Source organism: Gigantopelta aegis, chromosome 11, assembly GCF_016097555.1.
Source record: "Gigantopelta aegis isolate Gae_Host chromosome 11, Gae_host_genome, whole genome shotgun sequence".
Taxonomy (NCBI): Eukaryota; Metazoa; Mollusca; class Gastropoda; order Neomphalida; family Peltospiridae; genus Gigantopelta; species Gigantopelta aegis.
In genome coordinates this window covers 30,022,320-30,044,269 of record NC_054709.1, presented here as the reverse complement: position 1 = coordinate 30,044,269, position 21,950 = coordinate 30,022,320, and the positions used below count along the sequence as shown (strand labels likewise).

Here is a 21,950-nt window from a genome sequence, read left to right as displayed (position 1 = left end):
TTAGTTTGGTTTCTAGAGAGCATTGGACTTTCATATACATGGTCTATGTTTCAAATATTATCTTTAGAGGTTGAATTATCTGTTATAATAAATAAGTGAAAGTTTTTTTCAACAAACTTTTCCCATCCCCATCTCAGCATGGCATTAGTCACAAATAATTAAATACAAGGTATATCCACATAGTTTCTGTTTTCAAATTTCAAATGCGATGATGAAGGGTACTGGAGGTTGTTTAGATGTAAACAACCCGCCTCGGTGGTGTCGTGGTTAAGCCATCGGAAATAAGGCTGGTAGGTACAGGGTTCACAGCCCGGTACCGGCTCCCACCCATATAGTTTTAACGACTCAATAGTTAAGTGTAAGACCACTTCACCCTCTTCTCTCTCACAAACCACTAACAACTAATAACTAGAAAGAAAGAAAGAAATGTTTTATTTAACGACGCACTCAACACATTTTATTTACGGTTATATGGCGTCAGACTAATGGTTAAGGACCACACAGAGTTTTGAGAGGAAACCCGCTGTCGCCACTACATGGGCTACTCTTCCGATTAGCAGCAAGGGATCTTTTATTTGCGCTTCTCACAGGCAGGATAGCACTGGCCTTTGTTGAACCAGTTATGGATCACTGGTCGGTGCAAACACGAGCCTTGCGGAGCACTCACCCAGTTTGGAATCGAAGAACCCATGGACTGGGATCCGAACCCAGACCTACCAGCCTGTATGGCCTGCCATACTAATAACTAACACCGTCCTGGACAGACAGCCCAGATAGATGGGTGTGTGGAACAGCGTGCTTGAAACTGAATTGGATATAAACACGAAACTATGTTGAAACGAAAACATGGAGACCACCAGAGCTATATATATTAACATCTTTGGGGGGGGGGTCTGGTGGGGGATGGGATGGGGGGGGGGGGGGGTATAGATGTTAAAGTGAATATACACTTTTGAACCAACAATAATTGTTAATAATAATATTCCTCGCAAAACTGACATAATTTTGTACACCGATATTGTTATTAACGTATTTATGGTGAGGATGGAGAACATATATTTCTTTACAAATAGTACAAGATTTCACAGTGCTGTTCTCTATTATCCAGCCTTTGGAATGTGTGACTCGCTTGATACGCGGTCGGTCTGGGATCGATCCCCGTCGGTGGGCCCATTGGGCTATATCTCGTTCCAGTCAGTGCACAACAACTGGTATATCAAAGGCTGTTGTATGTGTTAACATTTCTGTGGGATGATGCATTATAACAGCTCCCTTGCTACTAATGGAAAAAGGTAGTGGGTTTCCTCTCTAAGATTACAAATAGCTGACGATTAATAAATCAATGTGCTCTAGTGGTGTCGTTAAACAAAACAAACAGACACACTTTGAAATTCGTGATAGCAATCAGCTATGACGCTGCATAAACAAGCTGCAAAATTGATCTGTACCAGCAATCTCATCGTGATCATGTTTGTACTTTGTTCTCATCTGTACTAAATTGATGTACTTTGTTCTTATCTGTACTAAATTGATGTACTTTGTTCTTATATATCCATAGTTGTTGTTGCTAGATGATGCCACCAAACGCAATAAAGTAATTCTATTTGCCTACATATAATCTTGAAAAAAATGAACTTTAATGTTGGTAAAATCAACTTTAATGTTGGTAAAATCAACTTTAATCTTGGTAAAATCAAATTTAATCTTGGAGGGGTTAGTGCCAGAACCACTTATCTCCTTTCCGCTTCAATCTGAGAAAACTGCACTGAAAACTTTGGAATGCACTTAAAAATCGGAAACTTAGCTTTTGCTAAATATTTTGCTTTTAGATGCTAGCAGTTATTTGTTTTCAGCATAAAACTTAAAGTTTTGTCTACTAATAATAATAGATCATGATGTAATTAGATGAAGAAAGATTTAATTTATTCTGGCTCCTGGAACTTGAACACAAACAGCTCCAACCAGCATGCCAGAGCAAGCTATTTTATAAACAGTTCTTCTTACAGCCCAGCATGTGACAAATAGTGTGAATCTCAAGTCAAGAATAATGTTATCTTGCAGTGAGTCCATGTGGCGTACAGTAAACTTTCAATTTTGCAGCAGCTCTGAACCACCTAATTGTGTCTGTGTTGTTAATACTTTGAAAATGTGCTGGAGGCAGGAAGTAATTGTAAACAATAACAAATTATCTCTGGATGGCAGACACTGGCAGAGGCATGGGTGTTTCCAGCTGTGTGCACAGTAACCTTATCATACACTGAGATGGTGAATCGGGATCACTGGTATTGTAACAGGTTGCTAGAAGCTCTTAACAACTTTAGTAAAATAATGTGTCAAAGAAAGCAAAGCTTTAAAACCAATTATAACAGATATAGTTGTTCCACTAATTATTACATGAAATGTAAGCTATCATACCAGTTATAACAGATATATTTATTACACTAATTAAACACAAAATGTAAGCTATCAGAGTAAACTGCACCATATCTGTAGAGTTGAGCTACTGACTGAATTAATAATGTTAATTCAACAGTTAAGATAAGTTAATACGTTTAATGATTTTTAATACACAGTAATTGAACAAAAAAAATGAATACAGGACAGGGTCAGTAACTATATTTGGCATTTTTCCTTAAAAAGTTTTCATTCGTTGTAGTGTCTACGTTTTGTCATGTTCTAAAACAAATGTTCTTCAACTTAATGATTTAAACAACAATTTAGAGAAAATAAAATAACAAATATATTTACAATCAACGTGTAATGATTCCTAGCAGAATGCGCATGTTCGTAGGTTTTACAAAAATAAAGACAAATTCATTGTGTGCAAGATATTTGCATGTAACATGGGTCAGATGTTACTGAAACAATGTTTAGAAGTTATTTGTGATTAAAACTTTCTAAAATAATATGGCATTAGCAAATAATTACCACAATTCTACTGGCCCTTAATTCATTTTGTTGAGTACATTTTAAATATGCAAGTAATAACTACTAAAGGTAACTGTGTTAAAACAAAAATCTATTGATTGATATACTTTAGATTGCACAGATATGCACTGGCGTATCCGGGTAGCCAGGGATTGGGTACAAGAGGACCTTGCCTTCTCAAATATTTTGTCTGTAAAATGCATAAAGGAAAATTGTTGCCAGCATAGTGGCTACTCCAACAAAACAGTGACAAAGTATAATTTATATGCACTTCCCCATTGACAGGAAAGTACACACCACAATCTTTAATGTCAGATAAAAGTCAGATAAAAGTCGATGGGTCCACTAAGGGCAATCAATCTTATATCCCATCGCATCTACCTGTACCACTGGAATATGCTGACATGGGTGATTTACTGTATGCACGTACAGTGATGAACTACTCTACTAGTCTTATCATATATAAATTGCAAATACATTGCGGTAACTGTAGATTAAAAATGAGACACATTTTCAGGTATAGTTTCATGTTTTGATTGTCAATGTTTTAAAAGATTTTAATTTGTTCATTGAATAAAGATTGTTGATTAAAATATTTAATAAATTGATAATGGTAACAGTGAATGCTATTAAGTACAATGAGACCAGGACTGGTGTAAACAATATCTAAATATAGTTTAATGCATTCGTCATCAGCATTGATCTGGTACGTGATTAAGTTTGTCAAATGCACTCGTAGAATGATATACATGCACACACATATATGTTATTTAAACACACTATAGCAGTAACCACTTTGTTATAATGACCAGAGATCCCTCATCACTGGAACATCTGGAATGTTACAATTATTCCAGTTAGTGTAGTAATATCTAGATATTTTAGCCCAGAAATATGAATGTGCATACATTTCAACTATTACAATGAACAATATTTATTAGTAGTATGCATATTAATTTTATGTCATTTACATAAAGGAGTCGCTTCTTCTAAGCAATTAGTTATAATATGAACTACCATGAACGGACTCTGATTTAAAGAAAAATGCTTGACCTTAATCTACTAATTCATTTTCAACTTTATGTCAAATATTATATAATGTCTATAAAATATACAATGACTAGAAAAGTTACAATCCTGTGATGATGCTTTTGAAATAATATAAACTAATTTCCCGCTATGCTAAGTAAATTAATATATTTTATTGCGTATGGTCATAAAACATTTATCATCTTTGGGCCGACATCCTTATTACAATAAACAATTCCCAGGCATTTTCATTTTAAATTGCAACTTAAATTTATATAATATTCAAATTGTCTACACAATACAGACATGGCTAGTTCATAATGTTTAACTAAGCTTGTTGCTTATGGCATACATAACCGGCATTTATTCAGCAACTAGTTAACAACACACACATTTTACCACATTCCAGATGTCTAAGCACTATACACTTTCAGCCCCCCCCCCTCCCCCCCCCCCATTTGTCTGCAGTCCATCTCAGATTATCACCAACGGACCAATCATGGTGATGCGTAAACAATTAATTCTAGCTACCTTTGTACTATCATTTCACAATGTCTCATTCAAATCAACCATTTATTTATGCTTTTATACATCAGAACCCAAACCAGTTATCTTTTATGTCCATTTCCACAAAAGGCCAAAACCATGTTTTCAGCACTACTTTATTCTGTCTCTCTAGAATTTTGTAGTATCACCCATAGCTGACAGACATAACACGTTAGCTTACAACACTGGATTGTGGTGGGCTGTAAACTGTCTGACAAGATTGAATTCTAGGTGCCATAACATATGACTTGCTAATGACACGTGCTAGCTCTAACCGTTTCCATCCAGCGATGGTGTTTTATGTAAACTCTAGCTGGGTGTTTTGGCTTACAAAGAAATAACAATGGTTCTGATGTATAAAAGCATAAATAAATGGTTGATTTGAATGAGACATTGTGAAATGATAGTACACATTCGTATGATGCTGACAAGATGATTAACTAATTTTTGTATAATTCACCATATAATGGGTTTTGAAACTAACCCCTGGATATAATCTTGGAAAAATCAACTTTAATCTTGGTAAAATGAACATATAATCTTAGAAAGATCAACATATAATCTTGGAAAGATCAACTTTAAATTTGGAAAAATCAACAACCTTTAATATATTGATTAACAAACCAAATTTTAGATAGAAATATCAATCAGTGTTTAAATAATACACGTTACATTAATATAATAATTAACACAATATCACATAATTGTAATAGGACCACATACCTTTTATATATTAATATATTAAAGGGGCGTTGTCCTATTACAATACAGTGTGATATTTCTATCTAAACTTAGCTCGTTAATTAATATATTAAAGGTACGAGGTCCTACTGCAATACTGTGTGATATTTCTATCTAAACTTTGTTAATTAATATATTCATATAATAATACATAGTATTGTAGTAGGACCTCGTACCTTTAATATATTAATTAACAAAGTTTAGATAAAAATAACACATAGTACTGTCATAGGACCACATGCCTTTAATATATGTATTGTATTAGGACAACGTACCTTTAATATATTAATTAACAAAGTTTAGATAGAAATATCACACAGTATTGTAATGGGACCAAGTACCTTTAATATATTAATTAACAAAGTTTTGATACAAATATCACACATTATTGTAATAGGACCACATGCCTTTAATATATTAATTGCCAAAATTTAGATAGAAATATCACACCGTATTGAAAAAGGACCACGTACCTTTAATGTATTAATTAACAATATTAATATATTAAAGGTACGTGGCCCTGTTACAATATTGTGATATTTCTATCTAAACTTAGTTTGTTAATTAATGTATTAAAGGTATGTGGTCCTATTACAATTGTGTGATATTTCTATCTAAACTTAATTTGTTAATTAATATATTAAAGGTATGTGGTCCTATTACAATTGTGTGATATTTCTATCTAAACTTAATTTGTTAATTAATGTATTCTAATGGTGTACTATTTAATATAAACTATTATATTAATGTAACGTGTATTATTTAAACACTGTTTGATATTTCTATCTAAAACTTGGTTTGTTAGTTAATATATTAAAGGTTGTTGATTTTTCCATATTTAATGTTGATTTTTCCAAGTTTGTATGTTGATTTTACCAAGATTAAAGTTGATTTTACCAAGATTAAAGTTGATTTTTCACCAAGATTAAAGTTGATTTTTCCAAGATTATATGTAGGTAAATAGAATTATTTTATTGCGTTTGGTGGCACTAATACGCTTCCGTAGAATTTTTGAATCTGAGTTATCGGTTTTTGTATCAGTTTGGAATTTATCACTTCTCACTGGGCATGCAAACATTTTCAATTTTCTATTTAACATACAAAGAAAGATAATCATATTTCATGTTTTATAGTTGCAATAAAATGGAAATTGCCAATTATTGAAATATTTCTTCAGAAATTTTGATGCTTGAAGACAAAAGCACTGTTGTTCTCACCGGCGATGACAAAATGTATGGACCCTACCACGCCATCGGTGGAATTCCGTACTACGACAAACTCTACTATAATGTGTATGTAAGTACCAAGAATAAAGCTAGTAGATGTTTTAGTTTTGATGGCAGAAATCACACAATGACAGGCAATGACTAGTTTATATGTGTTAGATTACTCTGTGTTACAGATGGTATGTACTATCCTGTCTATGGGATGGTGCATATAAAAGATCCCTTGCTGCCAATCGAAAAGAGTAGCCCATGAAGTGACGACAGCGGGTTTCCTCCTTCAATACCTGTGGTCCTTAACCATATGTCTGACGCCATATAACCGTAAATAAAATATGTTGAGTGTGTCGTTAAATAAATATTTCCTTCCTTCCTTCCTGTGCTATAGTATCAGTGATAAAAATAAGCAGAATATTTTACTAGTCCACCGGACAAATACATCTAGAAATCTACTTGTCCCCCAATGTTTTCACTTGTCCACAGGACAACCACCAAGGTACATTTCGCTTCTCCACATAGATTTTCACTTGTCAGGACAAACGGAAAAGTGCTTATTTCGAATGCCGAGTATGAACAGTGATGCATCATATTTTATTGAATACATAGCCATGAGATACTAGTATATAGATCTACAGAAACAATAACAGTGATATGCGGTGAAATGTAATATTTTCACTGTATTTTAGTTACAGTGAAAATATAGAAATCAGAAATGAATGAACGAATGAATGAATGAATGAATGTTTAACGACACCCCAGCACAAAATATTGGGTGTCATAAAAAAGGTAAATAAAAATGTTAGATTTTTGTGAACAAGTTCATCATTCAATTATCTCCCTTTTAACTTATTACTATCTAATTATTCAGGTCAGTGTCGCTTCATCGTTTTTACTTTTATAATTACCAATGCAACTGATCGTATTTTAAAAAAATATATATTTATAATTTAAACAACTACCATAAAGAATGGATGTGAAGTGTAATGTGGGTAAAATATCTGAAACTGATTGGGTACGAAGCCAATTAATAGTGACACAATATCCTGTCATTGAGTTTAAGTTACAATTTTACTTCGCGTTCAATTTTTAATTTTAATTTGTTTTGCTTTTTGAACGATCGCTTTATCAGGTATGTTTTAACTGCAGTATTATTAAATAATTATTAATTTAATAATTAAATAATGGCAATTTGTATTCATAATAATTATTCTTTTAAAAAGTCCATGGTCAAGTAAATTTTAAGAATTTTTTTACCAGAACAAATATATCTATATTATGACGTTACGTGTTTTTGATAGTATATAATTAACAAAAAGTGAAAGATATTGTAAATATTTTTGTAGGAAAGATGTATAATATTATAATAAGTAGACCATTTCATGGTGTTTTTTTAAAACACAATTTTAATATCAACTCGTGATGTCTGAAAACTGTATTTTCACTCATTGCTTAACTCTTCGTGAACATAAGGTTTTTACACGTCATGTTTTGACATACAAATCGTATTCGAAAACCCCATGAAACAGCGTCTATATATTACATTTACCACATACATTTCCCAATATAAAACTGCATTACACCATTACATTATACTGTTACATTGAGCTATATTATATTGTTACATTATGTTACATTGCATTGCTACATTATGGTATACATGTATTACCTTGTTACACGCTGTTAGATTACATTGTTAGCTTTATATTACATTGTTACATTATGTTACAATGCTGACATTGTTATATTATAATGCCTTACTTTATATTACATTGTTACATTATGTTACAATGCTGACATTGTTATATTATAATGTCTTACTTTATATTACATTGTTACATTATGTTACAATGCTGACATTATTATATTATAATGCCTTACTTTATATTACATTGTTACATTATGTTACAATGCTGACATTGTTATGTTATAATGCCTTACTGATTACATTGTTGCATTACATTAGAATACATTACATTACATTCTTACATCACAAAACTTTACATCACCATATGTTACATTACATTTTAATAACATATTTGTAGCTGAGAATTAATGAATATTTTACATTATTCCTCTTATATTTCTAGGTGAGTACCAATGGCTATGTTGTCTTGGATCAAAACTACAGTGCAACCCATCCACCAAAGAATGAATCTGATTGGCCAGCAGCGCAGACAATCCTCGCTCCCTATTGGTCCGATATTGACCTGGGTTCCAGTGGGCGGCTGATCGTCAGTCAGTATTACAGATACAAGAATGATGACGCCGTGCTGGATGACATCGCCAAGATTGTGAATGACACGGAGTTCACTCCGCAGTATGCCGTGATGGTGTCGTGGTATGATGCAAGTCCGTACCCGGCAAAGCAGTATGAGGGATTCAAGGTAGGAAAAGCTAAAAATGTTTCTTTATCCTGTAAGCACTGTTTGTATTGGCCGGTCATGATGATCGTTTGACCGTTTAATATTTTCATATACTTACTATTTGTGACACCCAATAGCCGATGTGTATTTTTGTGCTGGGGTGTCGTTACACATTCATTGATTGATTCATTCATTCATGATGACCGTTTAAAGCAGTAATAAATGTATAAAGATACGTCACATGCACAGATACATTACAAAATCATTCATTTGACTCAGATTCATATACACTGGAACTGAAATAAACATAACTAATAATTTTCTTCTGAATATTTTTTTATGGATTTCAGGATGAAAATAATAACTAGTTAATGATGTAGCATGTCAGCTTTATCCTGTTCAGGTCAAGTGATAAATTATGCTTGGCAAGCCTCACAGAATTATTTTTCATTCTTACTGTCACAGGATAAAACCGATATCCTACATCTATGTAATTACACGTTAATACCTTCACCGAGTTAAAGCCCCAGTCTCACACCCCATCATTTCATTTCAACTTATCTTCGTGCTTATATCCAATTAAGGTTCAAGCACGCTGTCCTGGGCACATATGTCAGCTATCTGGACCGTCTGTCCAGGACAGTGGGTTAGTTGTTAGTGGTTAGTGAGAGAGAAGAGGGTGTAGTGGTTTTACATCTACCCACTGAGTCATTAAATCTCGCTCTGGGTGGGAGCCGGTACCGCGCTGCGAACCCTGTACCTACCAGCATTATGTCCGATTGCTTAACCACGACACCACTGAGGCCGGTCAGCTCCCATCATTTACAACGTGTTACTAATGCAAAACTCAAACTGTGCTGCAGCTAGCGCCACCTGCAAGAATCAATACTACAGCCTGATGAGGATCATATAGTAAAACAAGCAAACTAAATGTAAAGTAAAAAGTAAAATTTGTTTTATTTAACAACGCCACTAGAGTACATTAATTTTTTTAATCTTATTATCGGCTATTGGACATCAAACATATGGTCATTCTAACACTGTTTTTTAGAGGAAACCCGCTGTCGCCACATAGGCTACTCTTTTACGACAGGCAACAAGGGATCTTTTATTTGCGCTTCCCACGGGCAGGATAGCACAAACCATGGCCTTTGTTGAACCAGTTATGGATCACTGGTCAGTACAAGTGGTTTACACCTACCCACTGAGCCTTGCGGAGCACTCACTCAGGGTTTACAGTCGGTATCTTGATTAAAAATTCCATGCCTCGACTGGGATCCGAACCCAGTATCTTCCAGCCTGTAGACCGAGGCCGATAAATTTAAATGTTGTCAGTTGATTAAAGAGTGAAAATAAATGAAGATATGAAATTTCTTAGGAATGATATATGTTGTTAGCACCGAGGTCCTCTGTTGACTACGAGTCGGAATTACCAAATGTTTGACATCCAATAGCCGATGATTAATTAATCAATGTAACCTAGTGGTGTCGTTAAACACTACAAACTTTAAAGGGACATTCCTGAGTTTGCTGCACTTTTTAAGATGTTATCGACTAACAGAGACTTTTAACGACTGTAACGATTCTGTATAAAATATTAGTGGCTGTATATTAAACGTGTTTCTGATCGTTCTAATGTTTGTACTAGGTCAATTTTCATCTTATTTCCTAAAATATAGTTTTTTCGTATTTTGTAAATTATTTGAAGACAAAATCCAGTTTGGGCTTCTTACAAATATTAAGATGACCAGAAACACATTCAATATACAGACAGTGATATTCTAAACAAGAAAATATATTTGATATGCAAGTTTAATCGTAGAAATATTTTATTAGTCGGAAACATCTTACAATGCAGCAAACTCCGGAATGTCCCTTTAACTTTAGCACCAAGGAGAACCCTGTCTATTAACAGTGTTGGTTTGACGTTGGGCAGGTTAACATAGGTGTAACAAAGCTGTTTTTGTACCTCATTATGTTTGCTACTGCAAGTATTGAAACACCTAATTTACATATTTAATTAGCTGTGTTTGGTTTCAGAATTCCACGTTCCAGCTGATCTTAGTGACAGACGGATCCAAGTCACATGCGATATTCACCTATGTTAAATACTGGAAAGACATTCCTGGCAGAAACGTTGTCGCTGGTTACTCAATTCCGGGGAAATCGCCAAGTTTTCGTTCTATAAATACTAGTTCAGGTAAGAACATAACTATGTACACACAAACACAGTCTAACACACGCATGTCAGATGTGTACACACATTCATCCACATCCACAAATACATACAAACATATGCACACATGCATTTACATTCTTCTTATTTCAAATTGATTATCAGCAAATGTAGGAGAACACTTGGTATCATAGGGCGACTATAATTCGCTAGAGTAGTACCATCTGTGTAACATGTACATATGTCATGTGGAATTGAATCTAAATGACAAAACTGTTACACATGATCAGGGCCACATCTCTACACAATGCAAATACGAATGGGTATTTGGCAAAATGACGGTTGATTCCATGGATCTCCATCTAGTGCCTCGTCTAAAGGAGGACAGCTACTGAAGAGGAAATCCTTTACTGGAGATGTCATCCTTGTTACACCGCCACAAAGAGGACTGCCACTCCCAGACTAGTTTACTAAATCAAAACTAGCACAGGACAGAATATCATTAATGTGGACTGAATGTCAGTACTATGAGATTGAATGTCAGTAATCTGTCACTGAATGTCAGTAATGTGCCAATGAATGTCAGTAATGTGCCACTGAATGTCAGTAATGTGTCACTGAATGTCCAGTAATGTCAGTAATGTGTCAAATGAATGTGTCACTGAATGTCAGTAATGTGCCAATGGTCAGTAATGTGTCAATGAATGTCAGTAATGTGTGTGTCACCAATGAATGTCAGTAACGTGACTGTCAGTAATGTCCAGTAAATGTGGCACTGAATGTCAGTAATGTGGCACTGAATGTCAGTAATGTGCGATTGAATGTCAGTATCAGTAATGTGACACTGAAAGTCAGTAAGTGCAGTTCAGTACCTTCTGACAGTATGGATGAGAGTTTCCATTGCAGTCACTATTGGCACTGAATGTTCCAATGTGTCACTGAATGTAGTAGTACCATGAATTAACAGTAGAAACATTGTGATCACTATTTGTCCGTTAGACAGTTAACAGTAGGAAGAGAGTTTGTGAGTCACTATTTGCTGTTACCATTTAACAGTAGAAACATTGTGATCACTATTTGCCGTTACCATTTAAAGGGATATACCCTAGTTTTTAAACACTAAGGCATCTTTTTACCATTAAAGACGTTTTTGATAACTAAAATCATACTGTACTTAGATTTTATTGTTTAGATTATCAATTTCCGTACAATCGAAGTGTTTTTGATCATCCTGGGTTTTTTTAATATCACAAAATGCATTTCTCATATTTTTAAAAACTCATGTGTGTCTGAGAACTAACAGTTATGGTGTCGAGTTTTAGTCTATTTTTAGAGGGTATTTCACCATTACAAAATCAGAGACTAATACACGTTACTTGTAACTTTATCCAGATGTGTTACAGATGTGTAGATTAACTAAACTTAGTATGCATTTTCATGGGCTGAAACTTAGGTCTGTCCCTTTAACAATATAAGCATTGTGATCACTATTTACTGTTACTATTTAACAGTAGAATCATTGTGGTCGCTTATTTCTGTCCATCAGTATACCCTGAAATGTATTTGTCAAGTTCAGCATGAATTCACGTTTTGGTATTTTACTGGATGATGGTATAACCAGCTTAGATGATTTCTACCACTTTACATTTCTACAGATCAAAGTCAAAAAAGAACTTCATACAGACTGTTTGATATGACTTTACCTTTCTACAGATCAAATTCAAAACAGAACATCGTACAAACTGTTTGATGTTACTTTTATTTTCTATTTGACACATTAAACATAAATTCATGTTTGGTGTTATGCTGGATGACGGTGCAAACCAGTCTAGATGATTTATACCACTTTACCTTTCTACAGATCAAATTCAAAACAGAGTATCGTAAAAACTTTTTTTATATAACTTTTATTTTCTACAGATCAAATTCAAAACAGAACATCGTAAAAACTGTTTGATATAACTTTTATTTTCTACAGATCAAATTCAAAACAGAACATCGTACAAACTGTTTGATATTACTTTTATTTTCTATTTGTCAAGTTCAAAACAAAACATCGTACAAACTATTTGATATAACTTTTATTTTCTATAGATCAAATTCAAAACGGAACATCGTCAAAATTGTTTGATAAAATTTGTATTTTCTATAGATCAAAGTCAAACGAGAACTTCATACAAACTGTTTGATATGTTTAACTTTCTACAGATCCAATCAAAAACAGAACATCATATAAACTGTTTGATATAACTATTATTTATAGATCAAACTCAAAAGAGAACATCGTACAAGCTGTTTAACAGCACGAATGCTCTGAACAGCTCAAACTATGACTGCCTGTCTGCCGGTAGTCGGAATGAAGGTGTCCTGTAACTTATTTAAACAACTGACGACTGCAAGCGTGTTCCCTGACCCAACAGCCCAGCTATGACTACAGATTCGTGATTGAAGACAGATGTGCTTATGTGGGCCCAGGTTCCCTGACGCAGGAGTCCACCATTCGTGATTGAAGAAATGCTGTTTTTTCGCAAGTAACGAAATGTGTTTTGAACGTATTTATAATAATGACCGGGGAGTGCATATTGTTTGGGAGTGCAAACTAAATGCTACACGCCCACCCAGAGCGAGTTTAACAACTCAGTGGGTGGGTGTTAAGGTCAGAGCGAGTTTAACAACTCAGTTGGTGGGTGTTAAGGTCAGAGCGAGTTTAACAACTCAATTGGTGGGTGTTAAGGTCAGAGCGAGTTTAACAATTCAGTGGGTGGGTGTTAGGGTCAGAGCGAGTTTAAGAACTCAATGGGTGGGTGTTAAAGTCAATTCATACTTTGATTGCTGACATCATTAATTATTTTTAGGTAAACAAAAATGCGTTGAATGAACGCGCATTTTAATATGCATTATGTAAAACGACACTAAATTGACTAAACAATGAGAATTAGGTTTGACCAGAAGCAGAACTGCGAGTCATGTGCATGTATGAATATAGCATTAGGAGACGTCTCTCTCATTAACAACTAACAACCAGCCACTGACGCTCTGTCCTGGACAGACGGCCCACATAGCTGAGATGTGTGCCCAGGACAGCGTGCTCGAAGCTTTATATCCATAAGCATGAAAATAAGTATAAATGAATGCAAATAAAAATGTGTTTTGTTTAACGACACCACTGGAGCACGTTGATTAATTAGTCATCGGCTATTGAATGTCAAACAACCCGCAACATGTTTTCTAATGCAGCAAGGGATCTTTTATATACACTTTCCCACAGACATAAAAAACACATACCACGGCATTTAACCAGTTGTGGTGCGCTGGTTGGAACGTGAAAAACCCCAATCAGTTGAATGGATCCACTGAGGTGGTTCGATCTTGCAATGCATGCACCTTGAGTGAGCACTCAACTGACTGAGATCAATCCTGTCCTCAGAATATATATGGATAATAAAAAGAACTGGTGATTCATTCAAATTATGACTTTCAGAGACATCTGAACAATAAACAAAAATCCTAATACAAAGCAACTGTCTTTATTTATTAAAACGGGTAGGACATAGCCCAGTGGTAAAGTGTTGCCTGATGTGCGGTCAGTCTGGGATCGATCTCCGTTGGTGGGCCCATTGGGCTATTTCTCATTCCAGACAGTGCACCACGACTGGTATATCAAATGCCGTGATATGTTATACCCTGTCTGTGGGATGGTGCATATAAAAGATATTTTGCTAGTAATGCAAAAATGTAGTGGGTATCCTTTCAAAGACTGTCAGAATTACCAAATGTTTGACATCCAATAGCCGATGATTAACAAATCAATGTGCTCTAGTGGTGTCGTTAAACAAAACAAACTTTATTTATTAAAATTATATTAACTGAAATTTTTTTATTGGGGATCTATAGATGTTTTTGACATTTTTCTTTAAATATGGTAAAAATAAATACAACACCTTTCTGTACAAGGTGTTAACATTGAGATATGTTATTAAGCTTAATGATTCAAACAATAATTCAAAGTGAAAAACAGAATGACGAGAATCGTTGATGTTTGCTCATTGTATGGTACATTGTATTCATAATGTCCAAAAAATAAAATTATAAAATTTCACCATGGCCCATTTTACAAAATATTTGAATGAAAATCCAGCATTTATTTTTTATTATGTTCTAATTTTATAATAAATATTACAGGGACAGTTCTGAGTTAACAACCATTGTACAGTGTTTCCGACCATTAGAGCTTTTTTGATGACGTAACATACAAAATAAATACATTTTCTTATTTAAAAATATTTTTAAAAAGGTGTTCGTTGTTGTCATAATGCTTGTAGTAGCCCAAACCGGATTTTACCTGCCAATAATTTCGTACTTACTTATATATTATGAATTAAAGTAAAAACTGAGTTCTAAAAACATTAGTATACAACCGCAAACACATCCGATATACAGATACTGTATATTTGCTTTTAGAATCACATATTTTTCTAATTCTGCTCCTGAATCACAGGTACGGTGTTTTGCTGACAGACACACGTGGTGCGGCGTGGAAGGTGGGAGAGAACGACACAGTTAATGGTCGTCTCACCTCGGAGAACCAGTTGTGTTGTGGAACCAGGTCAACGCTGTGTTCGAGATTCTACAAGTTTCACCCGTCCGATACCTGTGACAAGTACCACGCAGTGCAGACAGGTCAGTCTTGTTAGTAGTTTTGTGGCGGGATTTAGCTCAGTCGGCTTAGTAACCCATCTCCCCCCCCCCCACCCACCCCATCTCAGTAGTAATCAAGATTACTTTTATTTATAATCCTTGGTAGACCTGGGGTTACGGACAGATTTGTTAACTTGCCCTTGGGAATATGCCTTTAAGATTTGGAATCATTGAATTTACCATTGGTCTGTCATCTTGTGTAAACCTGAATTACATTTTTAAATTGTAGGGAGAGGCCTTGATATAGGCATTTTGCCTGTTGGCCAATCCCCAACCAGCATTATAATTGGGAATAAATATTGTTTAAACAGTCGGCTGAGTGCTCGCTTGAGATGCTTGCGTCGCAGGATCAAACAACCTTGGTGGATCCATTCAGATCCCCCCCCGTTCAAACAATAGCACCACAAGTGGACAAAGGCTGTGGTATGTGCTTTCCTGACTGGGTAAGTGCATATAAAAGATCCCTTGCTGCATTAGAAAAAAATGTAGCGGGTTTCCTCTGATGACTGAGTCAGAATTACCAAATGTTTGACATCCAGTAGCCGATGATTAATTAATAAATGTGCTCTAGTAGTGTCGTTAAACAAAACAAACTTTTTCGTTATGGTAAGGTCAGTATTTTGAGTACATTTGTTTCGAGCCGAGTGTCTGCCAGCATACTTTCTTAACTTTGGTTGAATGGACTGACATTTTTTGTGGAAAACCTGGTTGGCCTAGTGGTTAAGATCGCTGGCTGTCAAATGACATGCGACTCAGAGCATTAGGTTCGAATCCTATCAGTTGACCCTTTTTTAAATATTATATTCAGGTCAGTATTTTGAGTAAATTTGTTAGTCGGGTCAGTCTTTTGGTGACATTTGTTAGATCAGTCTTTTGAGTAAATTTGTTACAGTCTAGTCAATCTTTTTAGAATAATTTTTACAGTCCAGTCAGTCGTTTTTGTACACTGTTACAGTAATTTTAGTCATCTTTTCCAGATGTTAGTAATTTTTGTACATTGTTACAGTAATTTTAGTCATTTTTTCCAGATGTTAGTAATTTTTGTACATTGTTACAGTAATTTTAGTCATCTTTTCCAGATGTTAGTCGTTTTAGTACAGTTACAGTAATTTTAGTCATCTTTTCCAGATGTTAGTCGTTTTAGTACATTGTTACAGTAATTTTAGTCATCTTTTCCAGATGTTAGTCGTTTTAGTACACTGTTACAGTAATTTTAGTCATCTTTTCCAGATGTTAGTCGTTTTAGTAAAGTTGTACAGTCAGATTTATTGTATTTTGTTTCTTGTTCTTTTTTTCTTTATCACCCAATAGCCAATGTGTAATTTTGTGCTGTGGTGTCGTTAAACATACATTCATTCATTCATTCTTTCATTCATTCATTAGTTAATTAATTATTTCTTTCATTCTTTCATTCATTCTTTCATTCAATCATTCTTTGTTAACTTCTGTTAACACCACGATTGGTATATAAAAGGTGCTACCCTGTCTGTGGGTTGGTGATGCATATAAAAGATCCCTTGCTGCTAATGGAAAAATGTAGCGGGTTTCCTTTCTAAGACTATATGTCAAAATTACCAAATGTTTGACATCCAATGACCGATGATTAATAAATCAATGTGCTCTGGTGGTGTCGTTAAACAAGACAAACAAACTTTTGTTGCTTGTTCTTTCTTTGTTTAACACCCAATATCCGATGTGTAATTATGTGCTGTGGTGTCGTTAAACATTCATTCCATTCATTCATTCATTCATTCATTCATTACGTTCATTCATTCATTCCGTTCATTGATTCATTCCGTTCATTCATTCATTCATTCATTCATTGATTCATTATTTGTTGACTTTTGTTGTTTTGTTTTGTTTTGGTATCAGTTACATTTGTGCAGATATGTTGGTTTTTTCATTGACAAACTGTTTTCTCATTACAGTACTGTTCTGGGGAAATCCTCACAAGGAGCTGGCCGATGATACGTTTTATATCTTCAACGGGCTAGGAGAATACCACATGATCAAGGACCTCAATAAGTGAGTCGTTTTACTTGGAACAAGGTGAACTCTCTCTCCATATTATAGGGAGTTAAGAAGGTCATATATTAAACCCTACCAGGCTCGAAGCCAATGGCGGGGTCAGGGGCTTTTTTTTTCAATATGCCCCCGGATCCCCCTGAGCATTTCGGGCGCTTCACGCCCACGTGTGAGGTACTTCGTGCCTAACCATAAACCTAAACGACCCCCACCTCTCAAAATCCTAGCTACGGGCCTGCCTACTATTGAAAAACCCATCTGTTTGCAAATGTATTCAACTATTTTCTATTAATAACATTAAGCAGTTAAGCAATTTAGGAAATAATCTGTATCAAGCTACCCAGTTAAGAAAAACACTATGTAGTTATCGTATTTAGTTATTTACTTATTAAAATTAGTATAGTTATTATTTATTTATTTGTTTATTGTTTACATACTTTCCATTGTACATTATTGCATTATGTGTCTCCATTGTTCACCTGTGTATTTTTTTATTTGTGTATTTTTGTATTTATATATTTTCTTGATGTGACTTATGAGCTTTATAGTTAAAAGTTAATAAAGAATGAATGAATCATATTAAAATCATTTATAATGAATTATCTAATGTGCACACATGACATTATTTGTTGTAGCAGACCAGTGGTCACAGTTATCGGTATTATATACCTAAAGACTAACTTAGATGGACCTTGTGATCACACAGATCAGTGGTCACAGTTATCGGTATTAGATACCTAAAGACTGGCTTAGGTCGACCTTGGGATTACACAGATCAGTGGTCACAGTTATCGGTATTAGATACCTAAAGACTAGCTTAGGTGGACCTTGTGATTACACAGATCAGTGGTCACAGTTACCAGTATTAGATACCTAAAGACTAGCTTAGGTGGACCTTGTGATTAGATAGATCAGTAGTCACAGTTACCAGTATTAGATACCTAAAGACTAGCTTAGGTGGACCTTGTGATTACACAGACCAGTGGTCACAGTTACCGGTATTAGATACCTAAAGACTAGCTTAGGTGGACCTTGTGATTACACAGATCAGTGATCACAGTTACCAGTATTAGATACCTAAAGACTAGCTTAGGTGGACCTTGTGATTACACAGACCAGTGGCCACAGTTACCGGTATTAGATACCTAAAGACTAGCTTAGGTGGACCTTGTGATTACACAGATCAGTGATCACAGTTACCGGTATTAGATACCTAAAGACTGGCTTAGGTCGACCTTGTGATTACACAGATCAGTAGTCACAGTCTCTTTCTCTGTGTTTTGTTACAGTCACTGTATTTCTGTACAAGGCAGACTTACACAGTAACTATTCACACGAAACATGTCGTATACCCTCAGGATAATTCGGAATGTTTTCAAATTATTTTTAAATCATTGGCATGATTCTGCAAGTAAGGTTTTGATTTGGTGGACATGAGCTCCAACTGGCTGCTGTTAGATCCACATGTAATAGTGGAGCTAATTTTAATTAGATTGACAGTCACGGTATTGCTGTACAAGACAGAACTACACAGTAACTATCACTTTCTCTGTGTTTTATTACAGTCACGGTATTTCTGTACAAGGCAGACCTAAACAGTAACTATCACTTTCTCTGTGTTTTATTACAGTCACGGTATTTCTGTACAAGGCAGACCTACACAATAACTATCACTTTCTCTGTGTTTTATTACAGTCACGATATTTCTGTACAAGGCAGACCTACACAGTAACTATCACTTTCTCTGTGTTTTATTACAGTCACGGTACTTTCTCTGTGTTTTATTAGTCACGATATTCTGTAGAAGGCAGACCTACACAGTAACTATCACTTTCTCTGTGTTTTATTACAGTCACGGTACTTTCTCTGTGTTTTATTAGTCACGGTATTTCTGTACAAGGCAGACCTACTCAGTGACTATCACTTTCTCTGTGTTTTATTACAGTCACGGTATTTCTGTACAAGGCAGAACTACACAAATACCAGGTGTAAACATCACAAGATTCACGGCGTTTGCATTCATGGTATGAACTACTGAATATTCATTATCATTTTCATTTAATTTCATGCACATTTTGAAAAAAAGATTTGTTCGTTGTTTAACAACACAACTAGAGCACATAGATTTATTAATCATCGGCTATTGGATGTCAAACATTTGGTAATTCTGACATTTAGTGATACAGAGGAAACCCGCTACATTTTGTATTAGTAGCAAGGGATCTTTTATATGTACCACCGCACAGACAGAATAGCACATACCACGGCCTTTGATATACCAGTCGTGGTGCATTGGCTGGAATGAGAAATAGCCCAATGGGCCTACCGAATGGGATCGATCTCAAACCGATTGTGCATCAAGTGAGTGCTTTACCACTGGGCTACGTTCCGCCCCTGCACTTTTTGAATATAATTTATAATATAAACTTATATTAGTTCTACATAAATTATGATTATTCATTATGACATGTGATTAATTGTATGTATGTTATGAATATTCACTATGACCTCTGGTTAATTGCGTTCAATATATGAATATTCATTATGAGTTGGTTTGGTTAATTGTACTTGAGATATACCTATTCGTTATGACCTCTGGTTAATAACATACATGGTATGAATATTCATTATGACCTTTTTTTGGTAGTGTATTTGAGGTGTGACACTTTTTTTAATGACTTTTGGTTAATTTGATTCAATGTATGAATATTCATTATGACCTATGCAGTTAATTTAATTACAGACACCTACATCACAGATGCTTTGTTAATGTTTCTGAATAATCTTGTCATAAGAATTAATGTAGTAATCATCATATGTATATCACTTCATCTCGCAATGAGAACAACATGCGGGGGGGGGGGGGGGGTTGTGGGAATTGCTACCCTAGCTTAAATTATGGGAGACATTTAAGATATATTAGCATACTGATTGTATATATTTCATTTGAACTTATTTTCCTGCTTATATCCAATTAAGGTTCAAGCATGCTGTCCTGGGTACACACCTCAGCTATCTGGGCTGTCTGTCCAAGACAATGGGTTAGTTGTTAGTTGGTTAGTGAGAGAGAAGAGGGTGTAGTGGTCTTACACCTACCTACTGAGTCGTTAAAACTCACTCTGGGTGGGAGCCGGTACTGGGCTGCGAACCCAGTACCTACCAGCCTTATGTCCGATGGCATAACCAGCCCCTACTAGATCCACCTCTGAAAAATGGACTATTTGTTTGTGTCCCAACCATTATCGCCTGCCCCAAATTCTCAATTCTGGAAGAAATTCTGTCCTATCCTTCTACAAAAATGTTTAAAAAAAAAAAAAAAAATCAGTTTGGTTTTACGTAAAAAGAAAAGTAAATGTGTTTTGGAAATAACACACACACACACACACACACACACACACACACACACACACACACACACACGTTTCAAAGTAATTTAGACACCAATCGGCTCAGAAATAAATAACTTATAGAAAATTCGATAGTATGAAAAAGGCGTTCCCGGTGGGGAAGGACTATAAATAATATGTTTTGTTTTTCAGGTCGGGTTGCATCGAATTGAAATTCACCTGAAGATGCCAACTGATATCAGGGTTTATCTTAACAGTTCTCAACTTTACCTTGGAAATTCATCAGCAGAGTGGAGTTTTCATACCATTAACCAACAGCTTAGTTTAGTATTCAAAGATGGTGTAACTATTCAGGCAAGTTAGAATTTGATTTGACTAAATATCAATGTGCTGGGTTGTCATTAAACACGCATGTATTTCTTTCTTTTCCTTTTGGTATGTGATTAAATATCAATGTGCTGGGGTGTCATTAACCAAGCATATATTTCTTTACTTTGGTATATGATTAAATATCAATGTGATGGGGTGTCATTAACCAAGCATATATTTCTTTCCTTTGGTATATGATTAAATATCAATGTGATGGGATTTAGTTAATTTTGCAGATATACAAACCTGCAGGCACAGTGAAGCGGGGTGTGCTGGGGCTAGACCCCCCAATATTCTGAATAAAAAATATTATTGGTAGAAAATCTTAAGGCAGAGACGAATTTTACTTGACAGCAGGAAATTGCATTTCAGGATATCTAGTTTTCTAAGTTTTAATGGGGAACATACCCAGAACCCCTTACAGACTTTGTTTTACACCCTCAATCTCAGTCAGCCCTCCCCACTTAATTCCTACTGCTTCCACTGTGCCTGACCTGTATCACAT

At 35.1% G+C, this 21,950-nt stretch overlaps 2 protein-coding genes across 3 annotated transcripts in view; both read left to right on the top strand.

Moving 5' to 3' along the window:
* LOC121385466 (neurogenic locus notch homolog protein 1-like) overlaps nucleotides 1–13,403 on the top strand; it is a 63,724-nt gene extending 50,321 nt beyond the window's left edge. For both annotated transcript variants that reach the window (XM_041516163.1, XM_041516161.1), the window contains 4 exons: nucleotides 6,422–6,540; nucleotides 8,555–8,851; nucleotides 10,871–11,030; nucleotides 13,270–13,403. In XM_041516163.1, coding sequence (XP_041372097.1) covers nucleotides 6,422–6,540; nucleotides 8,555–8,851; nucleotides 10,871–11,030; nucleotides 13,270–13,379 — 686 coding nt within the window. In that variant the 3' untranslated portion in view covers nucleotides 13,380–13,403. The remainder of the gene's footprint in view (nucleotides 1–6,421; nucleotides 6,541–8,554; nucleotides 8,852–10,870; nucleotides 11,031–13,269) is intronic.
* A 531-nt stretch (nucleotides 13,404–13,934) lies between these two features.
* The window catches only part of LOC121385132, a 46,125-nt gene continuing 38,109 nt past the window's right edge, over nucleotides 13,935–21,950 (top strand). Inside the window, exons 1-5 of the mRNA XM_041515669.1 lie at nucleotides 13,935–13,945; nucleotides 15,505–15,686; nucleotides 17,633–17,729; nucleotides 19,675–19,753; nucleotides 21,269–21,430. Of these exons, the coding sequence (XP_041371603.1) occupies nucleotides 13,935–13,945; nucleotides 15,505–15,686; nucleotides 17,633–17,729; nucleotides 19,675–19,753; nucleotides 21,269–21,430 (531 nt within the window). The remainder of the gene's footprint in view (nucleotides 13,946–15,504; nucleotides 15,687–17,632; nucleotides 17,730–19,674; nucleotides 19,754–21,268; nucleotides 21,431–21,950) is intronic.